The sequence below is a fragment of the Mustela nigripes genome, chromosome 12, assembly GCF_022355385.1.
Source record: "Mustela nigripes isolate SB6536 chromosome 12, MUSNIG.SB6536, whole genome shotgun sequence".
NCBI classification, from domain to species: domain Eukaryota; kingdom Metazoa; phylum Chordata; class Mammalia; order Carnivora; family Mustelidae; genus Mustela; species Mustela nigripes.
This window is the reverse complement of record NC_081568.1, coordinates 38,125,963-38,141,201: the sequence shown is the minus strand read 5'-3', so window position 1 is coordinate 38,141,201 and position 15,239 is coordinate 38,125,963. Positions and strand designations below refer to the sequence as shown.

At 36.9% G+C, this 15,239-nt stretch overlaps 1 protein-coding gene and 1 long non-coding RNA gene across 2 annotated transcripts in view; one reads left to right on the top strand and one right to left on the bottom strand.

Annotated features, from left to right (window-relative positions):
• Positions 1-586: 586 nt before the first annotated feature.
• Positions 587-4,864, top strand: LOC132027769 (uncharacterized). The gene is made up of 3 exons (XR_009407194.1): positions 587-771; positions 1,446-1,510; positions 3,752-4,864. It is a non-coding gene; the product is annotated as an uncharacterized LOC132027769 (long non-coding RNA).
• Positions 4,865-7,206: 2,342 nt separating this feature from the next.
• ITGA1 (integrin subunit alpha 1) overlaps positions 7,207-15,239 on the bottom strand; it is a 166,465-nt gene continuing 158,432 nt past the window's right edge. Inside the window, exon 29 of the mRNA XM_059417104.1 lies at positions 7,207-13,916. Coding sequence (XP_059273087.1) covers positions 13,872-13,916 — 45 coding nt within the window. The 3' untranslated portion in view covers positions 7,207-13,871. The remainder of the gene's footprint in view (positions 13,917-15,239) is intronic.

Below are 15,239 nucleotides of genomic sequence, written 5' to 3'. Positions count from 1 at the left end.
ATCATGAACCAGAGGAGGGAATGACCATAAGTTAGAAGCCACTGAAAGGGTTCAGAGTGCACCACCCCAATTTGACATAAGGATTATTTTGAGCTGAAGGCATAGAGAATAAGCAGACGCAAGAAAATCTCTCTGCCTTTTCCTTTCTACCAGGAAGGGCAGGATAATACTTAGTCACCAGGGACAACTCTAAACTCTTACCAGCCTGGATAGGGCAACAGAAAAATCTGCCTAAGAACCTTTATGCATGCACAAGCTCTTAACTTTCATGAGTTTCTCCATATATTTATCTTTCCATTATTTGCTAAACCTAAAAGCCTAAACCCTAAAAGCTAAACCACTTTTATTTGCTAAACCCTAAAAGCCTAAACCACTTTTCCATTGCCTCGTCATTTGTCTACAAAATTGTTGTTCTTTATTAAGATGCTATATAATCTCCAAGTTCTAACCACCCCTTTGAGTTACCATCACTGAGTTTCCCATGTATACACTTGATAAACATGCTAATAAACTTGTTTTGTTTTTCTTGTTAATCTGTTCTTTGTCTATCTAATTCACAGGGCCCTAGCAATAGCACCTAGGAGAGTAGAGGGAAAAGTCTTTTTCTTCCCCAAACCACCAAGCACGTACAAGTGAGCAACACCAAGAGCTGGAGAAGATGATAATGACCAGGGCACCATGCCATGCAGTCCAAGTTGAATGTTGGGACCATCATGGTAGTTAGAGGAGCCAAGGAAAAGTATGACAGGAGAACAGTGCTGCTGCTAATTGGTAGGTGTGAGCTATACGTTCTATTAACCCACAGAAGATCAGAAGGAAAGAGTTAGGCCTGAGGTTCCTACACATCTCTAAGCAAGATTTGAGTCAGAGAAATGTTATTGTAATGCTATAGGCTAACCACTGCATGCCTCAGGGTGAGAATCCAAGATATAAACACATCTGCTCAGTACGTTGTATCACTGTGTATAAGTTGCCTTTTATTTTTTATTATAGTCGATTTTCCATCCCACCTCTCAAATCAGGGTTACCTTATATGCTCCTCTTATTGACTCTCTGTACCTGTAGCAAAGCAGCAGAACTTCCTGTATTTATCATCTTTGGGTTGTAGATTACAGAGATGAATAAGTGGATGAAGAAGATAAGTGACAAACATCAAGGCTGATCAGAAAAGATAAGGTCAACCCATTCCGGAGTCAGTTTCTATGCATTAATATATAACTTAACTTGAAACCAAACAAACTCCAGCTGTTGCTGTTTTACATGGTTAGCATACAGATGTATGTTCTCTCAACTGGGGCACAAAGAAAATGTGCATATGTTTGACTAAAAAACAATCACTTATTGTCATCCACAGGGAGAATTACAACAAAGCATTTAAAATAGTTTAAATATGTTATTTTGAATTTAAAAGAAAAACCTTACATTGTTGCCCTAAATTATTACAGAAATGAAAAAGCCATGTGTACCAAAGTGACTACTCGGGAGAGGGAGCTGAGAGGAGGAGAGTGAGGTAACTCTTTACTGTCTACCAAGTGCTGAGCATGCCACGTGTTTTATTATTCCACTTTTTTTTTTTTTTTTTAAATTCTGGCTTTTCATCACAACTTATGGGCCGGTGTTATGTTCTCTACTGTGTGAGTGAAGAAGCTCATTCTTAGAAAGCCAAGGTCAGGACACTTACCCAAGCAAGTGCAGCTAGCCATGACAGAGTGTGCCTATGGACCCAAGTCTCCCTGATTCCAAAGTTCAGTTTTCCTTCCACTATATTAGGTGGCCAAATTATACTTTGGATACAATATTTTAAAACTGCTTTATAAGGAAAGGAATCACATATATTTATCAGGTTGTTCATGCAGCATGTAAAATCTGAGTACTGTTCAGCTTAGGCAATACAAGGCATGTAATTATGTTGAGTACTAAGCATGGTTGCCTTTCAAGGCCATATTGTCTCATAGGAAAAACAAAAAAAAATAGCCAACTCTAATATAATCACAATCCCCCCCACCCCGTCACCACCCTATAAGTTTCAAAGACAATAAAAACTAACTAATAAATATATCATAATCATAAAATACATCCATACAATGGAATACTCTTCAGCAGTAAAAAGGAACACACTGATACAGAAGCAACATGGCCACATCACAAACGAGTTATACTGAATGAGAAAAGGCAGATACAAAAGGCAGATCCTTTATAAATCCTCTGATATGACCTTTTGGAAAAAGCAAAACTAAACGGATAGGAATCAGCTCCATTGAGGAGGCTGGGGATGAGGAGAGGAAGTGACTAAAAAGAAGCTTGTGGAAACGTTTAGGGCAACAGAAACCTTATATATCTTGATTATGGTGATGGTTACATGCTTTTGTACATTTTTCGCAACCTGCAGAGCTACTGATTTGAAATGGATAAACTGCTGTGTGTAAATATCAGAATCATCATGATTTAAAACTTTGACAATCCAAAATAAAAACAGAATATGTTTATAGAAAGGGAGATGGGTGGAGTAAAATCTGAGCTACAGAAACACCATACGGGGGAAGAGCTCTGGGGGAAGCAAACTTAGGATATGAGTTAAGAAATAAAATGTGAATGTTTATGCCACAATGTTTAGGAAAGGAAAGAAGAGAGACTAATTCTTCATATTTAATTACATCTTTAAAAGGCATTTTCAGTGTAAGCACATTTGTTTGATTTGACTAAAAATTGATTGAGGAGAATGGATATTTCCTTTCATAGTCAGTAGAAGTAAAGACAGTCTGCACTGTCATATGTTGTCTTGATTTTTAAAATAGTTTATCATATAATAATGATCTTAATATCCTAATATCCAATTTTTTCAGTTTTTTAAAAAATTTTTTGTTTAAGTTAAAATAGTCATCTGAGAGTCCTGAAAGTTGGTAGAAGGAAAATAATTGACAGACATTAACTTGAGAGCCAATTTTAGATATTAAAATAATATGGAGACAGAAAAATTAAACTCTCATTTTGGACAGAAGTAGTAAGTTTGTGGGACTTAATATGCTAAGATACCATTAATAGGTTAAGGAAGATTTAGATAAAAGAACTAACACTTTGGTTAATACAGAGTTAATATTAGAATTCGAGATATAAGGGCATGCTTTCAAACAATTACTGCTTCTCGAAAGCAGAGCAAGGTTTTTAGCTGGAGTAGTGAAAACCTCACTCTTGGAAGAGCCTGAAATAGGTTGGGACATACTATCAGGGACATTGTGGAGAAATTTCCATTACTGGATGACTTTTAAATTGCCTTCAAATCTATGAGTCTATGATTAGTGACCATACTATATGTTCATGGTTCTCCTCCCAAAGAGATATAATACCTAGATAAATAAAACATTACTCAGATTATCAATTCTTGCATTCATTCAATAATAAATATTTTCTGAGTACCTACTATGTGCCAACTACTACAAAGATCGATGTGTGTTCTCTTCCATCTCCATGTTTTCATTTCTCTTCCCATGACTTCTGAAATCCTTGCTCTTGGAGGAAATGACCTTGGAACCAGATAGAACTTGGTTTTTATTTTAGTATCACCACTTATGAGCTTTATAACCTTGAAGCAGCCCCTTAATTCCTGTGAGTCTCAGTTACATCACCTGTAAAACAAATATAATAATAGGATCAGCACGGTGTTAGTGATGAGATAATATACAAGAAAATTGCCTGGCATGTGGGCTGTAGGCAATAAACGGTGCTTTTCTTCCTCTTTGTTTTCTGCTTCTAGAAAAACAGGAGACTTCACCCAGCCCCATCAGTTCCGTTCAAAACTACCTGCTTCACAAGCGCCAATTCTTACAGCTCTTATAGAATACAAATGACTCTTCATTTAAACATACAATCTACATTCATGAAGATATGGTCCATCTTAGAAGGTGAAAAGCTGCCGTGCTGTCAAATAATACACTAATTGGAATCTTTGCAGAATTCCCCACCTTATAATGATGAGGTATGCAGGGTGGGTAGGAATGAAAAAAAAAAAAGCGTTTGAAAAGTGAATGAAAAGGAATAGCAGATGGTACTTGGGTGCTAGTAGAATATAAAAGTCTGAGAGTAAAGGACAGAAGAAAATAGAAAACGAGAGATTCAGCATGTGAAACTAAAGAGCCCTGGGCATTTCATCGAGGACTGTTAAGAGTCTCCAGCATGGCTAATTTCCAGCTCCACTAATTATAGTCTGATGACCAATTCCGGGTACTATTCTTTATTTACCAGGTTGAGGCATTTCCACTCTTACTTTTGGAATGCCATTCGGGATTGTGGTATCTTCTGAATTACTGCCACACGTGCTCAGTTGAAAGATACTACAAAAACAGAAAAATAGCTGAGCAAAGTGGAAGCTAAAGATGGAACCTGCAGATGTTTCAATGCTGCTTTTATTAATTCAAGCCAGTTCTTGCCAGTCAAATACGAACTGGAGCATTGGCACATGACCAACCTGCATTCATGTGTGAAGGGGCTGGCAGCCTGGGTGCCACTGGCAGACAGTGGTGCTTGCCCTATTATTCCCGCCATAGGGAGGAATTGGACCATTGTAACTGGAATTTGCGCAGGTCAAGGACCCTACACACCGATTTAAGACTCAACTCTCCGAGTGGAACGACTCCATGATTCTGCTCTAATCCACCAGAAAGTTTCATTTCAGCCACCAATGAGTCCTGGAAAATCTGTAAGACATCAGATTCAACTCAAGTATAAATCTGGATTTCTGTATCCTGAAGAATTCCAGGGATCTCCTTTCTCACAAGATTATACTCTTTCCACATCTTAATGTTCATTTTGTTTGATATTCATACAGCTGTCCCCAGCTTTCTTATGGTACCTGTTGGCATGACGTATTTTTTTCCCCATCATTTCCCTTTCAACTGATTTGTGCCTTTGAATCTGAAGTCTGTCTCTTCTAGAGGGACCTTATTCTCTTATAAGGCTGACAATCTCTGCTTTTTGGTTTGAGTGTTTAGACCATTCACTTTTAGCATAATTTTTGATATGTTTGGAGTAACATTTGCTATGTTGCTATGTGTTTTCTATATCCCTCGTGTTTTGCTTGTTCCTCTGTTTCCCCTTCACTGTCTTCATTTGTTTGTAATGATTTTAATGTAACGATGACAGCTCTTGTTTCTGGCAAAAATTCTTTCTTTTTCAAGCATTGTTAATAAAATAACCCAGTTGATTTTGCATAATCAGTGGGGCCACATTTGCTATTATTTTTTTTTAAAGTAAATTAATTTTTTTTCAGTGTTCCAAAATTCATTGTTTGTGCACCACACCCAGTGCTCCATGCAATACATACCATCCACAATACTCGCCACCAGGCTCACCGCACCCCCCACCCCCAGAAAACCCCCCTCAGTTTGTCTCTAAAGTCCACAGTCTCTCATGGCTTGCTTTTATTCTTAGCGAATTCTTTCTCATCTTTTTGTATCCACTCCTCGCTGTTTGGCCCATCCCACCCCTGCTTGAAGAAGTAGGTAAAAAAAGTCATTATTTGACATCTGGACTATGGAGAATTCTACCATGGCATATATATGTGTGTATAATGATTATTAACTTAGAGGGAAGGTGAGAGGGGATATATATATTTTTTTATTGTCAGCTCCAGAGTGAAGGAAAGAATTTGATGGCTATCACCATTTTAAAACCAAAGAAAAATTGAAAATAGAATGTAACATTTTTAGAAGTCACAGGGTACCATGTTCTCTGTGGTATTAAGCATATCAAAATAGAAATATGTAAAAAAACAAGCATGTATGCCCATAAAAAGGACAATTTGATGTTAGAAATATCTGGTATTATGGCTGTTTTAAAATTATTCCTCTGTTTTTCAGATTTCCTACAATGTGCACATATTCCCTTTTACCTTAATTCTTTACTGATTTAAAAATTGATACTCGTTTGTTTAAAAACAGGTCAAATAGTATAACTATTGTAAAGAAGAAAATAGAACTTACCACCAGTCATTGATCACTTCTGTTGGGTGAACATTATTCCTGACTTCTGCCTGCAGATTATTACATTAATTTTATAAAAGTAAAAAAAGACACCACAAGGGATAGGAAAGTGAAGTATGTGCCTATGCTATAAGCCTTACAAATAATAAATTCTGATGTATGCCATTTATTTTATAGTGAATATATCCAGATTTTTGTACCTCCACTGTGTATTCTCATCCTAGGCAAAAGGTGAACTGGCAGAAAAACTACTTCTCACAGTGGAGAGAAAAAACAGGGTATTGGAAACGTGCTGGCAAGAATTAGTACAAGATCTTGTAAATAATCTTCTCATAAGTCTGCCTGTTTCTTCTGTAAAAGTACCTCAGTCATCCTACAGTGTGCTTTGAGGATGAAAACATTTGCAAGATGAACATGTGTGATTACTACTAAAACTCCTTCTTATATCTTCTTCTAGCCCTTCCTTAGGCTAGAAGGAAAATTAAAATATAATTAAAAATTATATTTCTTTGAATTATAGGTTAAATAAAGAAATTAACTTTTTTTTTCATTTAGGAATTTTTTTTTTTGTTTCTTTCCATGTGGTCTAATCTATTGTTACAACAGATTATTTATTTTTAAAACATCCCATTAGAAGAAGATATGTGGTAATACGGATTCTGTGGCTTTTGTGTCAAGTTTGCAAAAGACTAATAACATTGCTATATTGTATACAGGAAACACCACAGACACACTTTATTTGCTTTTGTTTTTTCCTTTTAGGCCATCAAAGTGAAAACCTACCAAGGAGCTAAAAAAAAAGTTGGACCTTTGGAAGAAATACTAATCTTGGATAAAATTTATGTACTTAAATCACAGCAATCCCATTCTTCTTTGAATCATTAGAAAAAAATTCATAGATAAGACAGGATGCTCCTTTACCTTGACGTAAATACACAGCTGATGCACAAGATAAGAAAGAATTATACGCAAAATACCAAACCTCTGACCTCAAATCAGTGTACAGGATATACCATATATTGGGTATTCAAAATATTCTTTTATTCTCTCAGCTATTTCTAACTCTATCACTTTAATGATTGTTGCCTGAAAACAGCTTTTTAAAACATGGGTTTAAGTTAGACATCTAATAAATTAATAGAGTCAACAAAGGTGTTTGCTCTGAAGGAGAGGAAAACACTTTTGTCTAATGAGTTTGTCCAATAAAAGTCTTACAGAAATGCACATCCCCTCAAGTTATTCATTTTAATAGGTTTATTCTGAGGTAAATAAAAAAATACACAATGCAATATACCTTATGTCAGGCCATGCTGAAAACTTTATTCGAGTGATAGAAGAATTGTTTCAGGGCAGTAGTTATTATATACAATATTTTTCTTTTTAATCAAATGGATACGATTCTTCACACCGTTAACAATTTTACACCCTCACAGTAGTAATACACAATAGACTATTCTCTTCACAGGCCGATGTTTCCTGGTGAAGAAAGCAGAGAGAGAGCGAGCTGTTGCATCCTGCAATAAGGCCAAGAGGTGTCGGAATTAAATGGAAGTATCAGGATGTCCTGTGCGAAATGATTCCAGTATGAAGAAGATCTGTGTGTTGCTGCCTCAAAGGATTGTTTTTACTTGAGACAAAGTGTACTAAACTTTAGCAAATTAGCCCTAGTTAATAAGCAAGTAAGAATATGTTTTTATTTAATCAACAATTTACTCGTGCAAAGTACATGTGTTAATATGGTGTGTGGGTACAATGTGGTCTAAGGAAGCTTGTGGTATTTTGAGGAGGAAGGATGTATATATAAAAGATAAATAGCTTCATTTCCTCTCCCCCACCATTTTTTTTTTTTTTTTCCTGTCTCTCAAGATGCAAGATGCCTGAGGGGGGCATGACAGGAAGACTGCCTGCCATCTGGCACAGGACCTACCATGCTACAGTGTCTCAGAAAGCCATGATCAGTTTCTGTGTGGGGGTGTGTCTTCCCTTCTGCTTGGCTACAACTTTGTGGAGGAACAATGATGTTTAGTTTTCCTCATTCAATCTCTTGCTTTAAAAATGGGGGTGGGAACAAGTAATGGCAACAGGGAATTGTTCAAGAGGACACCTGGCTTTCATTCTGTGTTACTTGGAAGATTTCTCTTTAAAATTTTGTCCTCCATCTATATGCACAGATCACGCTGAAATAAAAGATTAAGCATTGAGTCTCTGTCTTCTGCAGAAGAGCTTCTAAAATTCCACTTAGTCTTTCTTTTTTTTTCCATAAAGATGTGACTTGAAGTATGGTGAAATCAAATATCATCATAGTTGGGAATGTCACTGGTCCCTAGTGTACTGCCAGGGTTTCCGTGATGTGTCAGATAATTAAAGGATTTCCAAGTCTCAACTCATCAGAAGAAAACATGCAACCATGCAAGGTCCTGCAAGGGGCACGAGGCTTGTAATGGCCTTGCCAAGAAGTTCCAGATCAAAACAAAACATCCCCAGTGTGCACTTGAGAATAGAAGAGACCGACTGGAGGGCAGCAGGCGGAAAGATACTGCAAATGGGCTCTGACTCCTGCTGCCCGTCCTCATAGCATGGATATTCTCCAGCCAGTAGCAGGAGGCAAATGCAAGGAAGTCTTAGGTAAAGTTCTGCACTCATTAGTTATGGGGAAAAGGTTTTGATATATTTAAAAAGGGAAAAAAAAAAAAAAGACGCTGACCTCAAAGCAGAGTACGTCTGAAATGATAACTCACCTTGCATTGTATTTTTCAGTATGGCCAATTTTCAGCAAGAAGTGCTTATATGTATATCTGATATGAGGTGAGGCCAGGCTGATCTGGGGTGCCATGAATTTAGGGGTTAAGCTCAGGCCTTTCATAGAGGCAGAAGTATGTATCCATCCCCATCAGTTACGACCTGGACCTCCAGGTGCCAGATGTCGCAGGGGACAATGCAGTTGGGGCTTAGGAGCTGACACAGGCTTCTTCATGTTTCCTCAAGGTAGATGGCTAAAGGCTGCTAGTTGGAATTTTAAAATTCAAGGTTAAATTTTAATATGAGGGTCAAGGGGGATGCCTGAGTGGCTCAGTCAGTTAAGTGTCTGCCTTTGGCTCAGGTCATGATCCCAGGGTCCTGGGATTGAGTCCCGCATCCGGCTCCTTGCTCAGCAGAGAGCCTTGCTCAGCAGAGAGCCTGCTTCTCTCTCTCCCTCTGCCTGCCACTCTGCCTGCTTGTGTTCTCTCTCTCTCCCCCTGTGTCAAAAAAATAAATAAAAATCTTAAAAAAAGAAAATGAGGACCAAGGATATGGACTTGTTCACCAGATCACAATGTTAGGTGTTAGCTCTATTTTTATTGTTTTACATAAGATATTGCACAATAGCGCTTCCATTTGGGAAACAGAAGAATTGAGCCCTTTTGTAATGCACGGCAGAGTTAACATCAGAAGTCCTGTGCCGGAGAGGTTTAGGGACAGCAGTTTGGTATGAAAGGGGTTGCCGAGTGGACTCGTCTTGAAGCTATGTTTGCATTAAAAAAATCTGCTGTTTACAGTTAAATCACGTTAAAAAACAGCTTCAGTCTGAAGATTTTAGAGCCCTCCTTTAATTTTTTTGGATTATTGTGTCCATGGGTGAGGATGGAGATTGCGGGGTGCTGATGGCTACATCCTACAAACCCTTCCTTCAACTCTTGGCATAGATGCTGACAGCATCCCACAAAGGTTAGTAAATTTAAAGATATTCCTTCTCTGAAGTACAAGGCATTTTGTCCCTGTTACATTATGCCTATATCATGTCATGCCTTTATAGTGTCACAGAAGACCTGAGGCCTGAAATTCTGTATAAAGGATCAGTTCACTGAAGCTGGTATTCACAGCAAACAGAGAGGACATGTAAACGGGTTTTTCTCCAATAGTCTTCTGGAAAATCTCCCTTGGTGGTGGGGTGAGGGGAGATGACTAATGTAGAGGTCTTGAGAAGCGCTGAAACTAAATGAAGGATGCAAAGGATATTATTTTGTTTAAAAAAAAAAAAACAAAAAAGGAGCTGCCCGAAGCCTCTTTAGTTAACAATAACGTGACCGCACCAAGCACATGAATCATGCTTGGAGCCTGGGTCTTCCCTAGTTTTCTCAGTGTTGTGCCAAGGAAGACAGTTAATTTTCATGGAGCAGATTACCCCATGTTTGACAAAGACATCTTCTATGAAAGCACACTGCCGGGAGCTGGAGGGGTGGCTGTTCCCCCTTATAAGCCCCTTGCAGGGGCTGCCTGGGGAGAATGTGAGCACAGCTTCCCACGACAGCTACAACCCAGCTTTGGTCAAATATTGTGCAGCCACATTTGCTTTTGGAGCAGATATTTGTTTTCCAATTGAGTCTAGATATTGGTTTTGTAAAAGGAAAAGAGAATATATGTATCTATAGGTATTTACAGGTATTTGCTTGTGTAGGTACATTTATTATGGTTGAGGAAGCATCAAATTTTGCAAAAACATCTTCCCGTACAAGCCTCATTTCAAGCATACTGATGACATGGAAATATTTAGAGATTAAATTGCCTATGACTTTAAGGCTCAGAGAAAATAACTGAATAAATGGAACCACTGAATTTCAAATTAGATCACAGAAATTATAAATATTTGCAAAGGATGAACCTTCACAGTATTGTTTCAGGACTCTGGATTCCTAGAGAAAGTAAAAATTTCTTTGTGGCTGTCAAAGTTTGATTTTCATGGTGTCACCCTTTATATTTTCTTGCTTTCAACTCCTTGCTTCTCCTGAAAGTTTTTTTTTTTTATCATTTTATTAAGATTAAAGGAAGGCTATAATTCTAGAAATTGAAATTGAAGAATGAGGGATAGAATTATGTCTGCTGGGCTTGAGATGAGCATTTAAAGCATAATTTGAAAGATGATTATATTGTGTGTAGTTATGCATTATATATACCTAACATGTTATATCTCTATATCATTGTATTTCTGTATCTACCTATCTATCTGTTTATCTATCATCTATTATTGTCATCTAATCTATTTCAATGGTGTGCTGAAGCCAGCTAATACTGGTTCGTGGGAGCTGACAGATCAATTTTCAGGGGTTTTGCAAGCTGGTTAGGGTTATATTGGTAGCTTGAAAATGGCCATGGCAAGACTATTTAAATCATGGAAATTGGCAAATTATACAAATCAGGGATTTTCTTTCCTCCTGGAGAGCTAGTTGTTGAATAATTTACCAATATACCATTCTAAGTTCCGAAAAGGGACTTCATACATATTTTAGTTCACAATGGAAGAAATAATCAATTTTATAAAATACCAATGCAAAAAAAAGTTTTTGGCATAAACCCATAGTCCTAAATAGCACTCACTTCTCTTATTAAGTGCTTTAAAATAAAATGATTAGAGTTTGGTATATTTCTTAATCACTAACTATGTTTTAGAACACTCGTACTGTTGATTTATTATTTTAGTCAAAACTTCCACGTTTACTTCTTTTGTTGCAGAACTGTGCCCTAAAGTTAAATATTAATGAAAATGAATGAATGAATGAATTAAAATGGATGAATCAAACTTTTCTTGTTGGTGTAGCTTTTGTGTTTATTTTTTTGTCATTTTGTCAAACCCGGCCATTTGATATGACCGAGGTATTTTGTATTTGATTTGTGTCCTTTCGTGTGTGTGTGTGTGTGTGTGTGTGTGTGCACACGTGTACATGTGTATTTACACATTACACATACAGATGCTCACACACATACACACATAAAGCCCAACAAATAATAGCACTAGGGAAAAGGGATATCTGGTTCATTATACGTTGTTTGAAAACTGGGAACGACTTCTGTTAAAAACTGTGCCAGGCTTATATGTAGCTATTTGATCTGTCCCAGTGGTTGCTCCTCTCTTTTCTAACAAGTTCGAAATGCCATTGTTTCCATCTTTCCCTTCCGGGTTACCATCGTATTTGGTTGAAATGTGCACATTCCTGTAACATCGTATTTGGTTGAAATGTGCACATTCACTGAAACAGGATGCTTGACAGTCCTAGAGGCCAAGTGTGAATTTAAGTTTACCTGTTTGATTTATTCTAAGAATGTGCTGACTTTGGAGCTGAGCTGCCAATAGGCTTGCAATGCGGTGGCTCAGAGTAAGAGAGACCTGAGTTCTGTCGGGCAAGGAAAGAACAGGTAGGAAGAATGATTTCCAGACCTGGAGATAGGCTGTGGGAAGGAGATTCCCGAAGTGGACATTTCAGAACAACGACCGGCAAGAGGATATCACATCTCTGGAAGCACTGAGCCTTTCTTCTAGTATTGATGACCAGGGCACTCCCCAGGTGCATGATTTTGGTCATCAGGATCTTAGACGTAGATGCAGACAGGCACGAGGGAGTGGACTCTGAGTCCTTAGAGAATTCCTTGGAAATTAGTTTAAAAAATGAAACCTATGGCATTTAATTTCTCCCTTGATTTGATGCTTTGGAGAAAAGTAGAGTCTAGGACTTTCTGTGTAAGGTGCTGGGCAGGTGCTGGTCTTGTGATGGTCAGCCAGGTGGAGAGATGGAGTTGTTGCAGGAATATCAGCAAATTTTACAGCAGTAGTTCACACATGCAGCTGTGATACATTCATCCATTGTTACTTTCCTAAGAAACAGAGCAACCTACGAGCTTGTGCTTCAGTAGAGTCCGATGCACCATAATGATTACTTCAGGAGCAAAGAAGCTCATACAAAGGTGTGATATCTTTCTCTTGGTGCAAGGTTTCAAACCTAAGATTCTTTAAAATACACTTCTGGAGTTCTATTTAAATATTGATATGCCACACTAAAAAAACAGTGGCTTATTGGTAAAAATGCAATACTATAATAGAATGCTGCCTTTCATAAAAATAAGAAATGTGTTTGGAAAATTAAATACCTTTAAAAAATTAAAAATAAACATACTCTCACAGCTTGAGGGTTTCAGTGAACCACTTGCCAAGGAGTTGAGAAAACTCCTACTTCTGGTTACATCCTGGACCCATAATGTTCAAAAGCTGCCCAGCAAAGATGAGGTGGGCGTTTCTGTGGCATCTGCTGTCACGTTCCATTCAGAAACCATCTCAGCATATCCCACACACAAGAGGGCTTTTCATTACAAATCACTGTTCTGCCCCACAAAACTGCTGTGAAGTGCTGTTTTCAGCATGAAAGTTTTGAGTTTTAGGGCTCCTGTCAAAATTAAGCATGTTCTGTGAAAGCTTAATCCATTCCGTGAGCTGTCTTTAAACAAGTCTATCTTCATTTTCCATCAGCTCAATTGTTTCCAAACACTTTGGGAGAAAAACAAACAAGCAAACAAACAAACAAAAAGCTTTCCAAGTACAGAACCCAACACAAAGATGTTGAATGTATTCTGTATGACTTAATTCTATTTTCAGTTCATATTTTATATATAGTCTCTCGAGGAAAATTGTCTCATTTGAATAGAGAGAAGTGATCTTTTTCGGTTAATTCCTCTCTTGTCATTTACAAATGTTGACTATCATGCTGAACGTGGATATCCATCAGGAATCAATGGAAAAAGCTCAATTTATCAATGATCATAAAAATCTTTTTATGCATTTCTTAAATACTCTGGATGCTGATTTAATATATAAACATATTTGTACAAGTTATTCTTCATCTTCAAAACACTTTGTAATTTTACTTAAATAACACAAAGAGTAATTATTTAAAAATATTTTTCATCATTTTATAAAATATATCTTTATGGTATTATTTTTGGATCTTCCTTGATTTGTCATTTTCCAGGTGATTAATCCCTGATGGAGTACATAAAGTTATGTGACTATGTCTTAAATTTCTTGTCACATATTTGAGGCAAACCTGAGGATAGATAATCGAATAACTGTATTTTTTTCTCCTGTAAAATACGTCATTTCTCCATTTTCTTCTTTAGTGGTCTTTTGAAGAATCCAATCTGTTGAAAAAAATACCAAGCATAACACAATTAATTATTTGAATTTAGGTAATAAATAGTAATTTCCTTAGATAAAATTTAATACTATGTCAGTGCTTCTGGGCATACAGATAATGAATATAATTGAGATTTTTTTTCACTGACCTCTTAAGTAATACTGAATGTCAAGAAATGATATTTAATTAAATTGCTTCATTTTAAACTTTTTTGTTGGTGAAATATACATGTCTCCTAGTAAAAACTAGTACACGTGGTGAACTAACTTAGAGGTTCTGGGAAAATATTTGGGAAGACATACAAACTAGAGTTAGCTAGCACTGAATGGCACTTTGTCATTACATTTTTCTCAGGGATGTGGCAGAGAAATTCAATCAGTTAAATGATGATCAAAACTTGAGGTCATTGGAGGTGGGGGAATCTGGCACATGCACCATGGCTGAGGGGTGGGGGAGACAGGAGTTGTCTGGATTAATTTTAAATGTGTTAGAATATCTGCCTTTATAGGCTTGACAGGAAGTGCCTCTTGAAAACATGCTGTATTATTTGGAGATGAAAAGGAACTCACTGATCATAGAAGAAATTTCACATAGGGGTGAATGTGGGTGACTTTTTAATTATACTGTTTAATTTGGATCATTATAAAATTATAAGTGTTATACTTATTTCCTATTATACATTATAATAAAAATAAGTACAGGCACTGAAAGGGACCTTTGTAATAATCTCATCTAAAATGTATTTTAAATAAAAGGAAATTAAGGGTCCTAGAGAAGTGTATTTTTAAAGTCTATATATTTTTTTAAAGTTTCAGAGCAGATTATAATAGTTCAGGCAGTGAGTTAATTCTTTGAAGGTATGGTACCTCCATATCATTTTAATAATGAAGTTATGGTGAATTTTGCAAGGGAATGGTATACTTTAAAAAATCATTATTGAATAATTGAGGGCTTATATAGGATAAATGGTCAAAAATGCAGATTTAAAAAATTTTTTATCATTTTTTATTATGTTATGTTAGTCACATACAGTACGTCATTAGTTTTTGATGTAGTGTTCCAAGATTCGTTGTTAACGTATCATACCCAGTGCTCCATGCAATCTATCCCCTCCTTAACACCCACCACCAGTCCAACCCATCCCCCCATCCCCCTCCCCTCAAAAATGCAGTTTTAAATTAAAGAAGGTAACTTCTTTATGTCTTCCACCATGACACAGCTTTATGTCTTCCAATATGTCAGACTCTAGTTGGCGGTAGATGAGGAAAAGGGGACAACAGGTAAATTAACATGAAAAAACACAATAAATGTATCCTCTTCCAATGGC